Source organism: Vanellus vanellus (genome assembly GCF_965231255.1).
Source record: "Vanellus vanellus genome assembly, chromosome: 4".
Lineage (NCBI taxonomy): Eukaryota > Metazoa > Chordata > Aves > Charadriiformes > Charadriidae > Vanellus > Vanellus vanellus.
This window is the reverse complement of record NC_138909.1, coordinates 1,809,094-1,829,091: the sequence shown is the minus strand read 5'-3', so window position 1 is coordinate 1,829,091 and position 19,998 is coordinate 1,809,094. Positions and strand designations below refer to the sequence as shown.

The 19,998-nt window shown below is 50.4% G+C and overlaps 1 protein-coding gene across 2 annotated transcripts in view; it reads left to right on the top strand.

Annotated features, from left to right (window-relative positions):
* Positions 1 to 19,998, top strand: part of SLC4A4 (solute carrier family 4 member 4) — a gene marked incomplete at its 3' end in the record, with an annotated part of 159,107 nt that overhangs the window by 79,052 nt on the left and 60,057 nt on the right. For both annotated transcript variants that reach the window (XM_082482028.1, XM_082482027.1), the window contains exon 6: positions 9,903 to 9,979. In XM_082482028.1, coding sequence (XP_082338154.1) covers positions 9,903 to 9,979 — 77 coding nt within the window. The remainder of the gene's footprint in view (positions 1 to 9,902; positions 9,980 to 19,998) is intronic.

The window sequence follows — 19,998 nt, the reverse complement described above, 5'->3', positions numbered from 1 at the left end:
ACTCTGCCTCGGCAGGTAAGCCCCGTCTCTTCGCCACGGGGAGCGAGACTTGCAGGGCCGGTTAAAGAGAAAATAATGGTTTTTCCTGGGAGGACGATGCTGACAAAGGGCGTCCGTCTACGTCCTCGCTCCAGCCCCTGCTTATTTTTCCTGGCCAAGGGCATCCTGGAAGTAAGGCACTGGAACGGGTTGCCCAGGGAGGTTGCTGAGGCCCCATCCCTGGAGGTGTTCAAGGCCAGGCTCGACGTGGCCTTGGGCAACCTGGGCTGGGGGGAGGTGTCCCTGCCCAGGGCAGGGGGGTTGGAACTCGATGATCTTCAAGGTCCCTTCCAACCTAAACCATTCTATGATTCTGCGATCCTTCACTCGGATCCTAGGTGACTTCGTTTTTCATTCATTCCTTTTTCTCAATGGAAGGGGCTGAGCGGGTCCTGTCTCAGGGGGACCGATTCTCAAGAAATTCAGCCCTGGCTCTGCTCAGCCCCACTTGAAGACCTTCAGCCGCTCCTCTCGTGCTGTTTTGCCTCTTGTTTCCCCACCTGGGATGTTTATGTGTTACGAGAATATATAATGCATTATGTTCCATGACAGGTCAAGCGCTTTGAGACTTAAAGAGGGAGATACAAAGGGAAATTCTTCATGAATAGCTGTTACTGCTATTTATTATTTACACTTTAATGAAAAAGTAACTCCAGAATGTATTTGATCGAGTTATACCACGCTGCCCAGAGCTCAGTGAGCGCCTCTCGTGTGTGCTTCGAAAGGCAGAGTTTGTCCTTTAGACAGATAAAAATTTAATGAGGCCAACAGGAGTGCAGCTGCCTCTCAACGTGGCTAATCACGATAATGAAAGTGCCACCAGCCCCCGGCGCTCCTCAGTTTCCCCGGAGCTGCTTTCCGGGTAGGTATTTCCTTTCAGCCTCTACCTTTCGTTTCGGCATCAGCGAAACCTTCCGGCAGTATTGATGCCACCACCGGGTCGGTGAGCACGGCAGCCCCGCGGCGCGTCCCTCACTTCTCGCCTCGGCGCAGGAGGGTTGCGGGTCGGTCTGTCTGGGGTGTCAGTCGAGCTTTCGGCTCCACTGACCCTTTACTGCCGCCGGTAACAGGGGGAACTTCTCTCTGGTTTTACCCATAAAACACGTTTATGGAAATGGCAAAGCACCCCAATGGACATGGCTGTTGAGTGTTCATTAAGGGTTGTTAACGAAACCACCTCTACTGAAGCCGCACCAGACCCTGTTGTGGGTTACGTGTAAAAATATTATGCGACTTACTGGTTCCTACTGGGCAATCACAACTGATTTGGAACCTATGATTTTGATAGGTGCCTGATTGTATTAAATTAATTTCAAAAACATTTCTTTAGGAAACACTTTAACGTAGTCATTGGGGAAGAACTTTTCACGAGGGCATGTAGTGATAGGACAAGGGGGAATGGCTTCAAACTGGAAGAGGGAAGATTTAGATGAGATATTAGGAAGGAGTTTTCCACTGTGCGGGCGGTGAGCCCCTGGCGCAGGGTGCCCCGAGAAGCTGTGGCTGCCCCATCCCTGGAGGTGTCCAAGGCCGGGTTGGACGGGGCTGGGAGCAACCTGGGCTGGGGGGAGGTGTCCCTGCCCGGGGCGGGGGGTGGCACTGGATGATCTTCAAGGTCCCTTCCAACCCAAACCATTCCATGATTCTATGATAATGTCATTAGCACAGATTCTGCCCGTGGTTTTCCTTATTTTTTTTTTTTTCAGGGCAGTTAGACTTAAAACCCAAATTAAATAATGACAAATTTTTTTAGATATAAAATCTGGAAATATCCCGTGGGCTGTGGTTCTCAAAGATAATCGAGGTGCCTTTATCAAGTATTTCAGAGCGCTTAAATAACTAAGTCTTAGGGGCTCTAAAATTCCCTCTGCCTGCATTAGCTTCACGTTAAGCTTGTATAAACTCCTGTTCTGCTATTATGTTCAATCATAGTTAAAACTTTTGAATATGACCTGAGATATTCTTTATGCATAAAAAAAGGTAAATAAGCAGAAGGAGCTAAGACTCAGCCTGTGAAAATGAGTTTATTTTCACTCCATTGCATATTGTTGTGAATTTCCCTATAAAGCACCCCCCTCTGCGGCTATGGCCGCATCCTTATTCCCTCCTCCTGAGATGACTGAGCCCTGAGCCGTTACGGGAAACGCATATAGAAACTCAGTGCCCTAAAAATGGTCATTTGCCTCCCGCGCTCCCGCTGCTGGCACTGCTGCCGGAGCATCTCTGGCGTCTCCCTCGCCCCATCCCGCGTTTCCCTCCTCTTTTTGAAGATAAAGGCTGAGGAGCAATCAGGTTGGCAGAACCACGCAACTTTTGAGCGGCGAAGGCGCGCGCTTGAACGCCTTTTGTTCACCGCTGCGTCATAAAGATTGACCTTGAGATCGTGCTGGTGGGAGGATGTTTTCTCACAAATCCTTTTGCTCTTGGGAGAGAAATGGGGCAAAAGATGGTGATTTCTCGTGTGGCACCGGGTGGAGGAGGATAAATCAGAGCACTCCTTTGCTGTCCATTCAGCGGGAAGAAGATGAGTATCAAAAAGCCGAGCAGGCAGAGCTGTACCAGTTACTCAAAGTTACTTTACAAAGACACAGCTTTGTGTTGCTTTTATTGGCGGAAGGTTGGGCTGTATGAAGCCTTCAACAAGGACGTCACGATCTTTCATTTCAATTGAACTCCTGCAGGGTTTTGGGGTGGTTTTTTTTTGTGACAGCTTTTTTTTTTTTCCCTGTGTGCACACGTCTTGTTGTCTCGACTGGCTTTCTAAGAGCTCTCCGTGTCCTTTCCTGGCGCGGGGTACAGCCCTGGCCGCGAAGCCCTGCAATAAATCCCACAGCCACTAAGGGCTCTGGGGCTGGCACACCTTTGGGCTGTAACGCGGCTCTGCCGGGGCTTTGCCGCTCCATACAATGGGAACCGTGGTCACTGGAGGACTCTCTCATCAGTGTTTGCCGGTGCTCCGGCGGTGACGTTCGCTCGGCATTTCGGACATTTTTGTTGGAAAACGTCCCTGCCTGCCGGCGTTTTGAATCGTTTAGCACCTGTGAGAGCCTTTGGCAAAAGCGTGGAAGAGAAGGGGTCGAGTCGTACTAAAAACCGAGCTGCAGAAAGCTGTGACGCCTCCAAGTGTGAGTGTTTAACCCCCGAGAGGAGCGGCGTGCTGCCCGTCTCCGTGCGGATGGTGTCTGCGCTGCCCGAACACCTCCGGAGCATCATTTGTTTTCGCTGCGCCGACAGCGTAGTTTGGAAAGGGTTAAAATAACACTTCTTCAAGTGTTAAAATGACACGGTTAAAATAACATCTAGGCTGTCTGCAGCGCCTTGGCTGATGCGCTGAGAGGAGGATAGTCAGCAACAGACGACAACTTTTCTCCTCTCGAGTTTGTATTCTACATTAAGGGTTCAGCTTTATTCAGATAAGTGTTTTTCGTACAAATTGCAGCCTACTTTAAGCGTTCAGCTTCATGCAGTTAAGTGTTTTTCGTACAAATTGCGGCCTCGGTCCCTTTAGAGAGTTGAATGATGGTGTCAGCTGAATCGCAGCAGCACAGGAGGAAGAGAAGGGTAAGTCAGAAATTGGGTGTTTTCAAGGGGCGCTTGAAAAACCCCGCCGAGGTATTTAGCTGTTTGCATTATTTGAAGCACTGCAGAACAAGGTGCGCGTTTCCAAGCCCGGATCGGTGTGCCTGGGTACCTGCAGGGTCAGGATGCTCCAAGTTGGCTCCTACAGGGACGTGACCGGATTATTTTTTTTGTATTCAAAAGCGCCGCGGGTCTGCCGTTCTCATTGCCCGCGCCGCAGCTGGGGACAGCTCGGCACAACCGCCTCTCAGTTGTTCAACTCCTCAATTTTAGGCAGCGGGGCTGGGAACCTGGTTCCAGACCTGCCGACTGACCGCTGGAAGGTGGAGCTACAGAGGAGATGTCATGCTCCGAATGAGCGGGCTTCCCGCTTTGGTCCCCGAACTATGCAGAAAGGTGTACTTGTGTGTAACTGCGACTGTTCCAACACCCTGTCTCCCCCCCGCTTGCTTGTGCAATTGCTTGAGCGTTTCTTTCTTGCCTTTTTTTTTTTTTTTTTTAAATTTAATTTCTTTTTTTTTCATTATTTCGTTTCCCCCCCTTTGACTTGTTCAACTTTGCTCTCTTCCTCCTCTTCGCTGCTGCCACTGCCTCCTGCTTGCACCGCACAAGCACGCAGCCCGCTCGAGAGCTCCGTGCCCTGCCTTGCGACCCGCACGTTGGACGATGAAATGGGAGTGCGGCGCAGCCCCAGCGTGGGATGGCTCAGTAAGTGGGGGCAGGGGGCGGGCGGGCGGGCTGGGGGAGAGGCGAGGAGAGGAGAGGAACGGGCAGACTCCCACCAGCCGGTCCCCTAACGCTTGCTGCCGCATTAACCGCGGGGAGACGGCGGAACGGCCGCTGCTCTGGCTGTCCGTGTTACCCCCACTATCCCCTCTCGCTGCTCGATTTCACTCTGGTTTGCTTTTTTTTTCTCCTTCATCTACCCGTCAGGCGGTGGCATCCCTTCCAGAAGCCACGCGGTGACGTTTCTGCCGTCTATTGAATAACCTTCAGCCGCTCAAAGGGCTTCGTGAATTTTGCCACCAGTGCAGCTTAAATACTTTAATTTCCACGTCAATTAAATGCAAAAATAGGGTCCCTTTTTCACCCAGCTAGCGGGCCCCGCCAGCTTTATCCCTCCCTCAGTGATGAGCCGGGCTTTTCTCAGGCCCCGTTTCTGTGATTCTCCTTTGTAGAACGTTGCTCATCAGGAGCCTGGCTGGTGGCAGAGGAGTGTCCGGTTCCCCCAGGAAGGCATTATTGCACTGATGGCACAGAGACGTTCATAATAGATCCTAGCGATCCACAGAAATCTGAATTTCAGGATATTCCCTGTGAAAGATGATTGTCGAGCCTATTAGTAGGATGAGGTAATAACACGGAGGGGTTTGGATCACCTACCTTAATTCTTGCACCAGCGCCCGGCTGAGCGCAGCCAAGGAGATGCTCATGTCACCTTTGCCAGAGACAGAGTAACGTACATTAGGCCCGAATTAGGAAATTATCCTTAGTTAGCAAACTGCGTAAGGGTGAACGTGGTGTGCCGATGTCTTTGGCTGAGAGCTTCTCGCTCCGCTGGTTTGCTCGGGGCTCTGAGAACCCGGAGGCTGAGAGGCTTCTTGTTTCCTTCTGCCCCCAAAGTTCCTCTCAATTCAGAGAAGCTGCTCAGCAGAGGACTCCCAGGATTTTAAGGTTGGGGTTTTTCCCCTCTTTCAGGTCTTTCCCAGAAGCGGTGCCGCTAGGCTTACCCCAGAGACTGAGATGACCTTGGTCCACGGTAGCCTCCCAATGGTTGAGTCTCCGCAGGGAGTTGCTCTCAGGAGCAGGCTTGTTATACGAACAGTAAAAAATGAGTATTGGACATGTCCTTCCTGACTTTGGGTCTTCAAAGGCGCACAACCATTAGGAACCTGAGTCAGAAGGATTTTAGGCTGTACAGATTTGGGCCACGGTGTCCACAAAGCCAAGTGGCTTTCGAGCCAACGTTGCGCGTGTTGCGTCTTGTGTTTCTAGCGGCATTTTTCCATTAGTGACTTTGCTGGGCAGTCCAGATAAATCCCGGGATCTGGGGAAAACTTAATGCAGGCTGGGATACTGTCGAGTTCCTTAGGTCAGCACAGCTAGTGCAAGGTGAAGCTTGTGGTTTCCAGTCTGTGCTCTAGAGATCGTCAGAGTCAGTACTGAGCGGGACTAGTCTGAACTTGAGGACCTTGTAAGGCATCTTCAAAAGATGAGATGCGCAGGCGCCCAACTTCAGGGGAGAACAGTCCCGTTTACACGCTCAAAAGGTTTTGGCTGTCAGCATTAAGTGTAAAATTTCTTGCAAGGAGATAAGAATCGTCTTAGCCTGCGAGAGCAGTGCTTAAATTGGGATTATGAGCTGCTTTCCACTTCCAAGGAACAAAGAGCACGTTGTAAAGTTTTGGCGCTCAGATGTCTTAATGCAAGGCCAGGCCGGGGACGGCAAAAGGGGCTGAATAAGGTCTGTGTGTTGTGCCGAGAGGTTGGAGCTGTGGGTAAGGTGCTCAGGGCTCTTCGTGGGGATAACTCTCGGGAAGGCGTGCAGGTGCAGGCTGGCTTTCTTCTCGGGCCCAGGTCCTCCTTCCTGGTAGGGTTTCTGTCACTGACCGAAATAAGAGTGCTGTCGCAGACGGAGTTTCTTTCGAGAAAATATCAGAGCGGTGCTGAATTGCCAGCGAGGGATTTAGGGGCAGGAGGGGGACATTCCTCATCCGAAGCGCTCTAGCTGTGACGGAAGGAGTTTCCTGCGAGCCCTCTGCCCGGAGGTTCGTGCGTCTTGTCGTACAGGGTTTTGTCTCATGTCCCTCACTTGAAGGCTCCATGTGTTTCTCCATGTTCAGCCTTGTAGTGGTAGTGCTGCTGTAGCTGTGGTGGTTTTAGAGATGGAGAAGAGAAGGCTCCGGGGAGATCTTAGAGCCCCTTCCAATCCATAAAGGGGCTCCAGGAGAGCTGGGGAGGGACTCTGGATCAGGGAAGGGAGTGATGGGACGAGGGGGAATGGTTTTAGATGAGATATTAGGAAGAAATTCTGTATTTTTAGGGTGGTGAGCCCCTGGGGCAGGGTGCCCCGAGCAGCTGTGGCTGCCCCATCCCCGGAGGTGTCCAAGGCCGGGTTGGACGGGGCTTGGGGCAACCTGGGCTGGGGGGAGGGGTCCCTGCCCAGGGCGGGGGGTGGGACTCAATCTTTAAGGTCCCTTCCCACCCAAACCATCGATTCTATAGTCAAGGTCATGTTTGTAGGCACATGTGGTATTTATTAAATCAGGGAGGGGGTGCAGGCAACGGGAAAAGTCAGACAAGTGTTTTGGCACATGGGTCTCTCCAGGTCAGGAATAAATGCAGGATGCCTTGAGAAGAGCTGCTGGGAGTTTGATGTGGTTATGTTGATCGTGTTGGGAGAAAGAGGCTGCTAGCAAGAGGCAATAAAGTCATTAGCCGCTTCCTCTGGAAAGAAGGGTAATTATCTCCTAAGGATCATTGAGCCTTGGACAACTAATAAACAAAGCAAACAAATGTAATCTGGAAAAATACCAGCTGTGAAAGCTGTGCGCCCTGATTTTAGCCTGTTTGCCCTCGAACTGGACCAAGAAATTTGGAAAACCATGAAAGCAGTCTACAGAAAATGAAGGGCTACCTTCAGCAGACGCCTTCTCTCCAGCTGCGTAGTGCAGCTCTCCTGAACAAAATAGATTGAAACAGCGGTAAACAACTGTATAAAATAAAATCCCTAGGGTTTTCTTTTTGGAAGCCATCGCTATTTCCTTCTCAGTTGGAGTCGTTAGCCACGCCAGGACTCGGAAGTCTCATGGTAGGGCTTGAAGGAGAGGGATCAATGTGTGCAGTGCCGTCTCACCGGCCGCAGCAGGGCAGCAGCTCTCCCCAGCCCACCAGCGGCCCCGGGCAGGGTGGGATATACCCCGCTCCGAGAGCAGGCAGCCCGTATTCCCACCGCTGCGGGTCTTGGGACTTCTCCTGATCTCTACCAAAGTCTTTCTTCTTTGATTTCTTTCACTCAGTAGCACTCAGGTGATAGAAACCAATAGAAACTTTGCTTCCACTCCCCGAGCTGCGGGACACCAATTATCAGCCTCAACGAGCTTCGCATTTCAAAGAAAGCGCTTCTCTGATTCTTTATTTGATGTTATCGGCTCAGATTTGCAAAGCAGCCCTGTGCATCTCTGCATCGGGCTTCAATCTTCTTTAATTTTAATTTATGGGTACGTTATATACTCGTCAAACATTTCCCAGAACTGGCAGTGTCTGTGCAACCTTTAAAATATAATTAATCACACCGTACAAGAAGAAGGAGCCCTAGGTTTCGGGATTATAAAAACCAGGGTTTATTTGGGGTTTTTTTTGTTTGCTTTTCGCCAAACAGAAATCCTTACTAAATAGCCACATCACAGAAAGTGTTAGGAACAGTCATGTCTACACCATGTAACAGACACAACATAGGTCAGCAAGTTTCATCACTTTTTTCCTGGTTTATGTGTTTATCTCCTACCGACAGATTTATATCAAAACATTCAATCGAAATTTGTAGACATTTCTGAGTCTGGCTTCCTAATGATTAATTAGGAAAATGGTTACTAATATACGTAGCTTAAACCAGTCTTCCGAGTGGCGTTTCTCACCCTGTGAGTAAACGTATTTGTAAAAGCTTTGTAGAGATAGGTGGGGTCTTAAATCCGGCTCGCAGTAACAGCAGGAGGAGGAAAAGCTGGGGATCCCTCTTTTACGATACCTAATTTATCTAATTGTGCGTGGCTTTTGCTGTGTTGACGTTCCTGGATGTGGCAATAACGCCCAGCAGCTGTATTGTGATTCCAGGTGACTCATAGGAAAGGATGCTTGAAATCTATCTCCACGTACGTTGAGTACGTTGGAAAGAAAACCCAACTCTGGGAGTCCACATCTTTCTCTTCCCGCTCTTTTTTTTTGGGGTTTTTTTTTTTTTCTTTCTGGTTATGCTGATTTATCACAGAGCTTTGCACTCGGAGCTGATGAACGCAGAAAACTTGGACTTTCATTTTGGTGTGAATATCAAAGCATAAGTTTAATCAATACTGTCTCGTAACATAGCCTAAGTTGGGAGATGCCTCAGCGCCGATTCTTTTTTTGAGTATTTTCTGTCTTTCCAGTTCTGTTCATGGTCAGAAACTCTGTGATAACAGCTCCTGTTGCTGTGCTTCTGGTTCCTGCCAGCGTGGGTGAGAAGGGATGGGGAAATTTCAGAATAATTGAAAAAATGCATACCGACTGCTGTGGTTTATGATACCGTATCCATCCCAGAAGCCTTTTTTCTTCCTTTTTTTTTTTTTTTTAAATTAAATTATTTTCCTTTTTCTTACAATGATGGCTAATTCTGGGTTTCTTCAGTTTCAACTCCAGATGCTTTTAGTGGGATCGTAGAACCGAATTCTGAGATCGTGGGGCTTTTTTCCAAGTTCTTTAGAGCTGTTTCCACATGTTCTGCTGGGCTCTGAGAAGACAATAAGTCGGATAAGTAGTCCGTAAGGGAGCAAGCAGCTCCGTACTCGCTGTTCTGCGGTGCTTGACTGCCCGCGGGTTGGGATTATGGACGAATGGGGTCGGTCTTCGAAGAAGAAGTGGAGTTGAACTACTTCAGCTCTTTGTCTCTGGGGGTGTTCTTCATCTCTCTGGGGTGTCCACTGTCAGGAATCAGTGACTTTTGGCCCATCAGTGCGGTGGACGCGTTGTTTTAATCCGTAAAGTTCTTAAGGTTCGGGAGTTTACTTGAAGAAAGGTAGATTTTTATTGTCGGCTGTTTTGAGGGACCGAGAGCTGCCAACCTCCCTCGCCGTGCGCGCTGCCTACCCAAGTCGGGGACGCTGAGAAGCCCAGGGCAGATGCCATCTCTGTAGGAGAGCTAAGGCGAGGGGTTGGCAGGTTGGAGTGGCCACAAGGGTCCCAGCCCTCTGGAGGGTCTGTGACTGGGTCGGGGGTGACCCAGCAGCATCGGGGTCTGCGGCCTCTTGCTGCTTTGCTTTTTCTCCCATAGGAAGGAATTATGGCAAATCCTTAGATTCTTTTGGTGTCTTAAGAGTCATGGGAATGCTGTGGGTCAGAGATAACCAAGTGTTAGCATCTTAATATCCCATGTGCCACGTCAAGTCACAGAAAGCAGCCTGTCAGGGTCTTGAAGTTCCCCACACGGACCTCCCTTGTGCGAGGAAGGGTGTTGCTGTAGCCTGAGCCTCTGTGTTCTTCTGACTGGATCGCAACGGGCGCTTTAATTGGTGTCGACATTGTTCTTACAGGCAGCCCAGCCATGACTCACAGAAACCTGACTTCCACCAGTCTGAACGACATCTCTGACAAGCCTGAGAAAGATCAGGTAAGCTCCAGATTCAGACTCCGCTTGGTGATGTGTACGGTTAGGAGCTGGATGGTGGGGAAAGAGGCTCTGTACCATAAAACTGAAGCAGAAGAAGAGGCTGAAGGAACCAGGTGAGTAGAGTATTTCCAAGTCCTGGGACTGGATCCTCCACTTGGTAAGCACCAGCCCTTGAAAACAGCAGGTTAAACTCTTGCAAGGCCTCAAGCAGGTGACACCACCTACGTGGCGTCTTGCCGATACCCATGAGAAAGGAGGGACAATATCCAGATATTGATGTATTTTGGATCCTCTTCCTGCTGAGAAGAGGGTCTTCAGGGGTTACAGGGGGGACCTGCAGAGGAACTAAGGTCCTGCAGCATCCAGGGCGTGTGTCCGCGAGGGCCACGGGGTAGATCAGGAGCGTTCAGAGGAACGTCCCCACTGCAGTGGCTGGTGGGACAGAAGATGCCACCTCACCCTGTGCAACCCTTTCCAGTGCTTCGGAAAGGCCTGATGCGAAACCGTGGAAGAACAGCTCCAAAACGGAGAGGAGTAATTAAGTTAAAATTGGCCTTTAGCGCCAAGTCTGCACGAATTTGACCAGTTTCTTAGACCAGGGTAATGTTTGCGGTATATCATACGGGCGGTCTTTGTGCACGTTCTCGTCCTTTCTGAGGGTTGAAGGGTCTGAGGGGTAAGAGTGAGTTTATTTCAACTCTTGGAAAACTGGTGGCTGAATAAGGGCTCTGTGCAAATTTCAAAAAACCTTTGTCTTGGTTCAAAAAGTGGGTTATTCTCAAAGCGTGACTGTTTCTTTCGGAGAATCTTTTTTTTTTTATTATTTTTATTTTTTTTTCTGGTGTCTTTCAGCATTCTCTCGCCCCATGGTTATTCTGAATGCAAATGCGAGTTACTTTGGGAAATGATTTGGGTAAGGCAGTGGTGCTGCCGGGCTGCAAATGGCTCCGGTCCTTCAAATGATGGCTGGTTGCAATCTTCTGTAAGTGCAAATCTGCCTTAGAGGGGCACAGCAGCAGAATCGGTGTAGAAAAGTGAGTCCGGAGTAATTAAAGATTTAAAAAAGAAATCGGTATTTATATAAATAAATGTAGTTTCACAGAAAGAGAAGGGGGGGTAACGCGTTTTGCATTGAGCGTCACTCCGAGTTGTAGCGCACTTCTATATCGGTTGGTCGGTTTTGCGAAATACCTGTTTCCTCTAATCTACGCAGCCGCTCCTGGGGAAAGAGCAGGATTGTAAAACAGCTTTTTATTTTTCACTGGAAAGGCTGCCATGTGTTATATTTTTAATCACCTTTTAATTGGGGTCTTATAGACAGGCTAGCAGAAAACTGGGTCTGAACGCTGCAGCAGGCTGCGTAGGTCTCCGGAGTGCCAACAGTCTCACTTGCCCCTCCTGCTGAGGTGTCTGTGGATGCATACGCATAATAGACTTTTTTTTTTGTGTGTGTAGAATTGGGTATGGAAATAGATGTTTCGGTAGCGCTAATAGTGGGATCTGTTAAAAAAAAAAATGCAGTTTGGATGTGCGCTCCAGAGTTTTGAACTTTCAGTGTAGATAATGCCCGACTGTAGTGAAAACCGTTACTTGAAAACTAACTAGTTCCAAAAAGCCGCTTGGTTAATTAGCCCGTGTCCTGCTGATGAACCCTGCACAATGGAGCCCTTGTACTGCCCGCCTTTCGCAAGCTGGCCTGAGAAATCACCTTAGCTCTCAGTTTTCGTTACTGATTGACCGAAACTCCCGTCTTGATAAAGTTGGTGAGACTGGGGTGACCGGCAACTCTCTTGAGCAGAACTTCGCATGCCGTACAGCAGGCAAGGGAATAATCCATCACGTTTCGACAACAGGCGCTGGAAAGAGAAGAGATTTTCTTGCCTTGACAGCAGAGGGACTGGCTTTCATTATTTCGGTATCCCATCTGGAAGCTTGACAGTTAATGAGGCCACGTAGCGAGGGCTGAGTCTGCTGGAGAAAGAGGCTGTTCCAGCTTTTATTTATTTGCGCGCGTGTAAGAAGCGGCTGAAGTGACTTTATAACAGTTGCTTGGAGCAGGACTGGGGTCTCGGCTCTTTCGCGGATCGCTCTTTTTGCAAAGATAAAGGAGGGTATTCTGTGCCCCTGTTTTGAAGGGAGAAAGGCTTTGAACAGACTTCCGTATACCTTCAGTAACTTCCCTGCCTGCCTACATCCTTAATTTGCAGTTCTGCAACCTTTAATGCTAATTGGGACGGTGCGGTTAACGGCGTAGCGATATTATAGCCGGAATACTCCTTTAATCGGTGTTTCGGTGGGCTCTGACTGAGCAGAAAGACACCTAAGTGAAATTAATGTGGAGGTACTGGATTCTCTCTCTTCAAACTCTGAATGGTGCTCCTCAGAAGATTTTACCCTTTTATTTCTTTTTGTTTCCGTCTCTGTCTCTTTCTCTTCCTGGAGCGGTGCTGGTGGCCGGTGCTTTGTGGTTGCAGCATGACCTCTAGCCCTCCCTTTTTGAGGTTGGCAGGGTGGGTTGTCATTTCTGGATGTCATCTGCGTGACAACGTGGAGAGCGACACGGGACCGTGCCTCAGGACAGCCCCTGCCCTGTACGCTCATCTAGGTGGAAGCAGCTGTGACATTTTGATGCAGCCGTACCTTCCAATACTTTCAGCCTACCTGGGAAAGTCCTCTCACCCAACTACCACCCTCCAACCCCGGTGATCTCCATCCTTAGATGCTGCGTCTCTGCTTAGCAACAGTTCCCTCGCATGCTTTTGGAAAAGCAGGCAGGTCCTGGGCATCACCTGTGGCTTCCCTTCTTCTCGTTGCCCTTGATGTTGTAAGGTCCAAGTTGAAAACTGGTGTCTCCCATTGTACGACCCTGAAAATTCTTTGTTTGGGATCGTTCTCTGCGGAGCCAAACCCGGAGCAGACCTCTCGGCATGCTGGAGTTGCCTCACCACTACCGAGTACCGAATTTTTCCACTCAATTCCATGTTTGCAACAACCGGTGGTTTCCAAGGACAGCCTTTGAGGTTAGAGACAACAAGACGAGCCTGGAGGAGGTCAGAAGAGGACACTCCGGGAGGGGGAAGGCTCTATGCAGAAGAGCGGCGTGCGTTGGCGTGTTATCTAATACACTTGGCCACTTCTCTCTCCTCTTGGAGCTGTTATTGGCAGCAGTGCTCGAGCGCGGTCACCTGTGCCGGGCGGCTTGCAGGTGGCCTGGGTTGGGGTGGTTTTTTTTAGATAATCCAGTTAGGGGCGGTAAGCAGCTGGGACCTCAGCTACAAAGGCGAAAGGCCAGACCGATCCCTCCAAACGTAGGCACTTCTCGGAGGTGCCTGTTGTCGAGCCTGGTCTCCTGCGCTGTTTTTTTGGTCCCTGTGGAGAGCTGGAATTGTGGAGTCGGTTCAGGGTTCTGGTGGGCTGGTTGCCTCTTGGGCAATTGCCTCGCTGTCTGCAGAAGCCTTGCTACCACAGACAGCTGTGAAGAGCCTTCGGCTACGACAGATGCATTGAAGCTTTCATACACCTGTGCCGCGGCAGCACCTGGGTGAGGTGGGTGCTTCTGTCCCAGCAGGGTGGAGAAGTGTTAAAACTGTGTGAGGTCTAGGCGAGGACGCGGCGCTGGAGTGTGCTAGAGAGCGTTGGACGTGCTTAGGTTTGCCCTGAGGCTCTCTCAGAGCATCCTCCTGGAGGATGTCCTCCCTGAGGTTTGCAAGGACCTGCTTCGTCCTGCCCTGTGGAGACACCAGGAGAGGTGCCGATGTTCAAAGGCGAATGCCCAGGGATGGTGGTGACAGTTGGGTTGGCCTCCTCCAGGGACAGAGAAACAGTAAGCGAGCCAGAGGAGCGAGAGAAGACAAGGCCCCTCAGTTTCCCCGTGACTCTATAACGAGGAGCCGAGCTTTGCTTCGCTCCACGGACACAGGACCTGGTCAGACGTCCCGTCCAGCTCGGTGGCTTTCTCACAGATGGCAAAGATGAGTTAGAAAACAGAGAGCTCTGAGGACGAGGGATGATATCTGCAGTGGCACAACTGGGACGCCTTGGGTCCCAAGGCACACCGACACGAGTCCAGACAGTGGTAATAACAACGGGCGATACGGTTTTATTAAAATCACAGAAAGCACTCAGATGTACCTCTATGAAACGCTGCGAGGTTGGTTCCTCTCCCCTCAGGGAAGGGCTGGGTTTATCCTTTCTTTGGATTTGCTTTGATCGTGCTTTTGTTTTGTTTTTCTCATACTCTTTGCCTTCTTAATACACTTTTCAGAATTAATCTTCTTACCGGGTAACCATTAAGCTCTTTCACGAAGAAAATGAACTTAGAATCCCGCTTGGAAAAGAATGGAGTCAGGAAAGGACAGAGGACGCTCAGGCCTTTTCCAGAGGACCAGCCAAAAAAGTGCTGCCTGTTCCCGAATTGCCAGGGCAAAGCGCCATCCGCGAGAGAGGAAGGGTGTCGTTCTCTTCCTTATCTCTGAGACGGCATGAAATAATTTTGCCGTCAGAACAAGATGGCGTGAAATCGTAAAACGATGTGGAAATCTGAAAGTAATGAAGTCCGGGGTCGCTTGTAAGGTTGGGATGTCTGCTAAATTAAAAATGTCATGTTACTCTTTTTTTCCCCTTTAATTTATGGCAAGCAAATTATCTTAAAGCTGAAACAAGAGGAAGGGCCAATTACCAAAATGCGGAGTTTGCAGAAAATCTTTAACCGCAGATTACTCATCACAAAAGTTGCATCAATAATATCGATTCGCATCGCGTGTGCCTGCGGCAGACAAAACACAGCGCCCCCCTACCCCGATTGCGGGGCCGGTTGTCACGCCCGGCGCTCTGTGGAAAGAGAAATTAACGGGAAAGCGGTTTATTGGTTATTTTGATAGTGCAGAGTCGGTTACAGTCCGTGGCAGCACAGTGTGTGGCCACCAAAGCCATGCCGAAGCGGCCGTGCCGTCGGTCCAGGGTTCGCCTGTAGAGAACAGGTTGTAGAGAGGACACGCGGGCAGCAGCGAGCAGGAATGTCCGGTTGAGCAAAACCACGTGTATTTTCAATGTGAACCATTCAGCCTTGATTTACTCTTCTTATTTGAGGGCATTGGGATCTGCTGATGTTCACCAAAGGGACGATCCCAGCTGAGCTCGTGGGATAAAAAGCCGTAACAGGCTGTTTATTGACGTCGGCAAGAGGTGAAGGTTTGTAGAGGAAGAACTGAAGGGGGTGGGGGGGAGCTTTTATTCCCATTTTCACCGCCACGCTCAATAAACTGAAAAAAAAACAGGGGACCTCCGAAGGAAGTCTTCCCTTTCCGCCTCCAGCCGGCGTGGGAAGCTTGCCCTGTAGCTATGGAAGGGCTTTTGATTCATTCTTCCTATCTGTCGGCAGTGCTGAGCACCCAAACAGCTCCGCGTGGTTCGGAGTGTATTAATGATGAATATTGAAGGCGGGTAATTTGCATGAGCCGGCTCCTCTCTGCCGTGGGAATGACGGCTTGATTCGTTGCGCTGTATCGCACCGAGGTTGCGAAAGGGACTGGTTCGGGGTCCCGAGCGTCTTGCGGAAGACGCCAGGGCCCTGACTCCAACCTCTCTGATGACAAATAGCTTCAGTAAAGGCCACCAGATTCTGATTTTGCTGGTTTATCGTGTTTTTGCTTTGGGCTCGTTTGATGTTTTGGCAGTTCGTAAAGATAATTAGGGAAGAGGAGGTGTGTTCCCTTTCGTTGTATTTGTGTTGGCAGAACACTGCTTTGGAGGTAGTAGTGCGGAGCAGTGATTTGCCTTCATTTGTCCTAGTTTATGAGGTGTTGGCAGCAGTTAATGTACTGGTCATTTGCATGCAGATAGACTAGCAGAGGCGGCGGCACTTTTGGGCAATTTATTTTTCTTTTCTGTTTTCCAATTAATAAAATAAATCCACGTGTAGGCTTCCTGCTCTCTCCTGGGCTCTGAGCTCTCGGTTGCCAGATACATCAGGGGTACCGGAGCGGTGTCTGAAAGACCAGGACTTCTCACGGCAGGAGAATTCCTCCAACTCTTGAAGGTCGAGCTGTTTGCTCGAGTTTTTCTCTAACACTGTCTTGAATAACACCAAACCGAAAGACCGAATGAAGGGTTCTTGAACTGTCAAAAAAGAGGACCTTGTGGTTGACCCCAATCTGGTCCATAGCGGAGATGGGTCTAGAAAAAGCAGGTGCTTCTGGTGGGCTGTCCATCAAAGCTGGGCAAGGCGAGGGGGATGTACACATCTAGGTACGTGTAGGTGGTTCAACCAGATACGGTTGGAAAAGATCTAACGCGTCTGCTGGTTTAGGTGTTGAAGTTACACATCTTCTACATATATTTAAGGCAAATAAGCTTTTTTGATATATTTATGTCTCTCGGCCACTTCTGAGGTTGGATTGCTCTCATCTGAGCTCCTGCCACCTTGCCAGTAGCCTTTTGTCCCCGAGGGTGCCCAGCAGAAGAGCTCTGAGTGGCGGCAGCAGTTGGGTCTGCACAGGGCATCCCAATTCTCTCTTTGTTGCTGGTGGCATCCCACACTCCGGTCTGATTTTCTTTTTATTAAAGGCTCGTCTGCAGGTCAGAGGGGTTGCCAGTGCAATTACGCCACGCCGGCAGGTCCACGTGGCAGACCCACAGCCCTCTACCCCCAGGAACCCCCTACCTGGGTGACCTGTACCGAGGAGAAGTCATCCTGTTGCTGCTACGAGCTGCGTACGCCGAGAGATTGAGGGGCTTTTCCGCACAGCCCGCTGATGTGCCTACACCGGCGAAACTTCTCTCTGCGGGTGCTGCCTACCTCGGGAAGGTTGGCGCTGTGCTCCAGGTCACCCCGCTCTCCACCGTCTGCTCTTCTGCCGGGGCAGATAACAGCGGCCGCTTGCCCGGCGCTGCCGGGACGTTTCGCTAGTGGTACTTTCCCATTCTCTCTTATTTTCGGTGCCCATCAAAATAGGCTTTTGTGTGCGGTTTTGAGCTTTCTAGCCGGTTTCAAACTGCGCTGCCACGCGCTGGCCTGCAGTTGCAGTGTCTGAGTCACAAGTGCTTCAGGAGATGTTTATAAAAGCATCCCCACGTGATTAATCTGTGGAAATATTAGTGACCTTGCTTATACTTAGTGTTGCTTAAGCCGAGCTCTCCTTTGGCAGCGTAGCTTGGAGTTTCACGTAGTCCCACGCGAGACATGTCCAACCGCAGCGTGCCTGCAGCCGCGTCCCTCCTCCGTTCGAGCAACCTTTCGGGGAGGAGAAGGTTTCCATCCTCTTTGCAACGCCCAGAGGACGGTTAGTCAGTTCTGGTGTTAGAGCCGGGATCCTAAGCTAGCTCTTGATTCGCGTAGCCTTAATAAGTTGAAAATATTTAACGTGTTTTTTTTTTTTTTAGCCTCCTCTGTGAACGCAAGTGGTTGAGAAGAGTCAAGCGCAGCCTTTCTCAGCCCCTTTGTTGCCCCAGTGCAAGCGGACCGCTGGAAGCTGGGGAAGTTCCCGCTCTCGCCCACTTGGTCCCTCCTCCCCCGAGAACTCCCCTGGTCATGCTCTGTTAAAATGTCCTTGGCAGCTGCCAAGGGCTGAGCCGCTGGGGCTCCTGTGCTGCTGGAGGTGTAAAATAAAGGGGACGCGTAGAGAAAATCTCTGTTACCGGCGACCCGTCGTTACTGAGCTGATGCAACAGCGTATAGAAAATGAATATACGTTGATGTAAGGGGATTTTGCTGACCCTTCTGCTTTTGAAGGGAGGTATATGGGGCAAACACCGGCTCTGAATGAATATGGTCAGTCAGAGGGAGGCACAAAACCCTTCTTATTTGTTGTGGTGCGCGCACTGTTTATTCAAACCGGTGTTTCCATATCAACAGGGAATCTGTGCCAAAGCCTGCTCCCGAGTTAAAAAAGAAGCTGCCCTTGTTGAGAGGAACCCTCCCGCCGTTCCTGGGGGAGCGATGGACGGACGGGGAGGGCGCCGCTGGGATCCCGCTGTTGGCAGCGAAGTCCAGTGATGAATGGTGGGGGTGATTGGCTGCTTTTCCTCTTTGAACAACGTCTCCTCATCTCCGCAGTCACAGGCAGGAATTCCTAATTTTTAGCTCTTTCAGCCTGGATGACCTAATTTAACTCCATGGAGCTCCGATGGAGCTGTCTTCCAGTACAGATGACTGCCACCTTTCTGAAGGCAAGGAAAAGTTTCTAGGAAGTTTAGTTAACTGCCATTTTCCTTGACTTTGGCTTTTTTTTTCCTTGATGCGGGGAGCAGTTTAGCTTGCCGGGTTTCTCCCTGCAGCCTATCAGCAGCGCAGCTCTGAAGCGTTCCTGGGTAGTGGGGTTCTGCGCAGAGACAAAACGCCGAGCGGTGAAGGTATCCCTTGCGGTAAACATTCACGGGGTAATTTATGGGAAGGTCATCTTAAACGTATATGTGAACGGATACCGAACAACAGAGGGACAGAGGCCGATTGAGATTCCTGGGGGAACTAACCTTTCCGCAGCACAAAAGCTCTGTGTGTCCAACGCTCGAGCGTGGGAACCCCGTGATGAAAAACGATGCCGTGATGAGGTGAGCACACATACCCCTGCGCAGAGTAAACAGAAGGTAGAGTGAATTTTTAAATGGCCTCTGTTAAATAACGCAACCTTCACCTCTTCTTCCCCCATCCCCGTCCCCGGGGAGGGGTTTCTTCCCCGAGCCTTCGGTCGCGCTCTGGGGCAGCCCGGTGCCGCCGGCCAGGCTGGCCGGTCCCCCGTGCTGCGCTCGGCTGTGATGTAACGGGAATTTGGGGAACTGGATCCCTTCTCCCTGTGCTCAGGGACCGTTAAGCCTTCCTTTAGTTACACAAAGCACCGCGTGCGCAGTTGGGCTTGTGACCGTCGTCTGTACGATCCCCGTTGATTTTGGATGTTGGGGTTTTGCCGTACTTTTAGGGGGGGAAGAGCGGCATTTCGTGGGTTTGAGTTGCGCTGCGCCGCGAGCTAAGGAGGAGCTGGAGCCTGCAGCCAAAGCGTCCCCTAACCTTCACGTGGGCTCCTCCCCTCCTTGTCCCCACGTCAAGCACCGCCTGTTTTTAAGAGTGCAACGCTGGAAGTTCCTGAATATAGTGAACGTAGAAATGTGGTCGAGCGGAGAAGAGCGGGTTGGAATGGACTTTCTGTTGGAGAAGCTGAATATAATCTCGGGGTCTTCAGCTTGAAAAAGCGTGGCGTGGGGAAGAGGAGGGAGATTTATAAAATGATGAAGGTCATAAAGAAGAAGAGAAGGGGTGGAGCGTTTTCCCCACTGGATGGGATAGCCCTGGGAGCTTGGCTTTCCCAGAGCAGGACTGCCAAAAGCCGCCTTCCTGGGCTTCTAAGCAAAAGCCCGGAAACTCCTAGTTTTGATATTTGCCAGGTAGATAGCATTCTTGATTTTTCATGCCAGTGGTGTTTGCTTTGGTGGCTCAATTCCACTGACAGTAGCAACGAAATGCTGCTACTGGGACGGGGAATTCAAGCTTGCCCTTCGGATCCGGCGCGGCTGAAGGAAGGCGGGTGATGAAGTTAGTGTCTGTTCGTTGCTTCCTTAGGTGAAGCCGGTGGATGGCCCTTTCGTTCTGGTTTTGTTTCATTAATATCGTTATTGGAAGGATGAGACAGGGATTATTAGTTATCTACTGTATCCGTATAATGGCGTTAGACCAGAATAACATTTTTCTTTGATTTTTCCTTTTTTGGAATTTTGGAATTTTGGATTTGCACACTGCAAACCGGGCAGGCGCTATCAGGTGAGGACAGCGGTGATGGCCCGGGAAGGCGACCGCTCTACCCATAGCAGAAAAGCTCACGGGAGCTGTGGCCTCGCGCTTCACCAACACGTTTTGTTTCGTCCCAGCCCTCCTTTCCCTTAGGGCTGAGTTTTGAAACAGGTCGTAGCTGCAAAAGCTTTACGTTGGGTAAAACAGGTATGAGATGGCACGTGAACTGCACACGGCTGCCGTGTCCCGTCTCGGTTAATGGGGACCGCTCTTCCCACGCAAGTGGCATTTCGATCCCAGC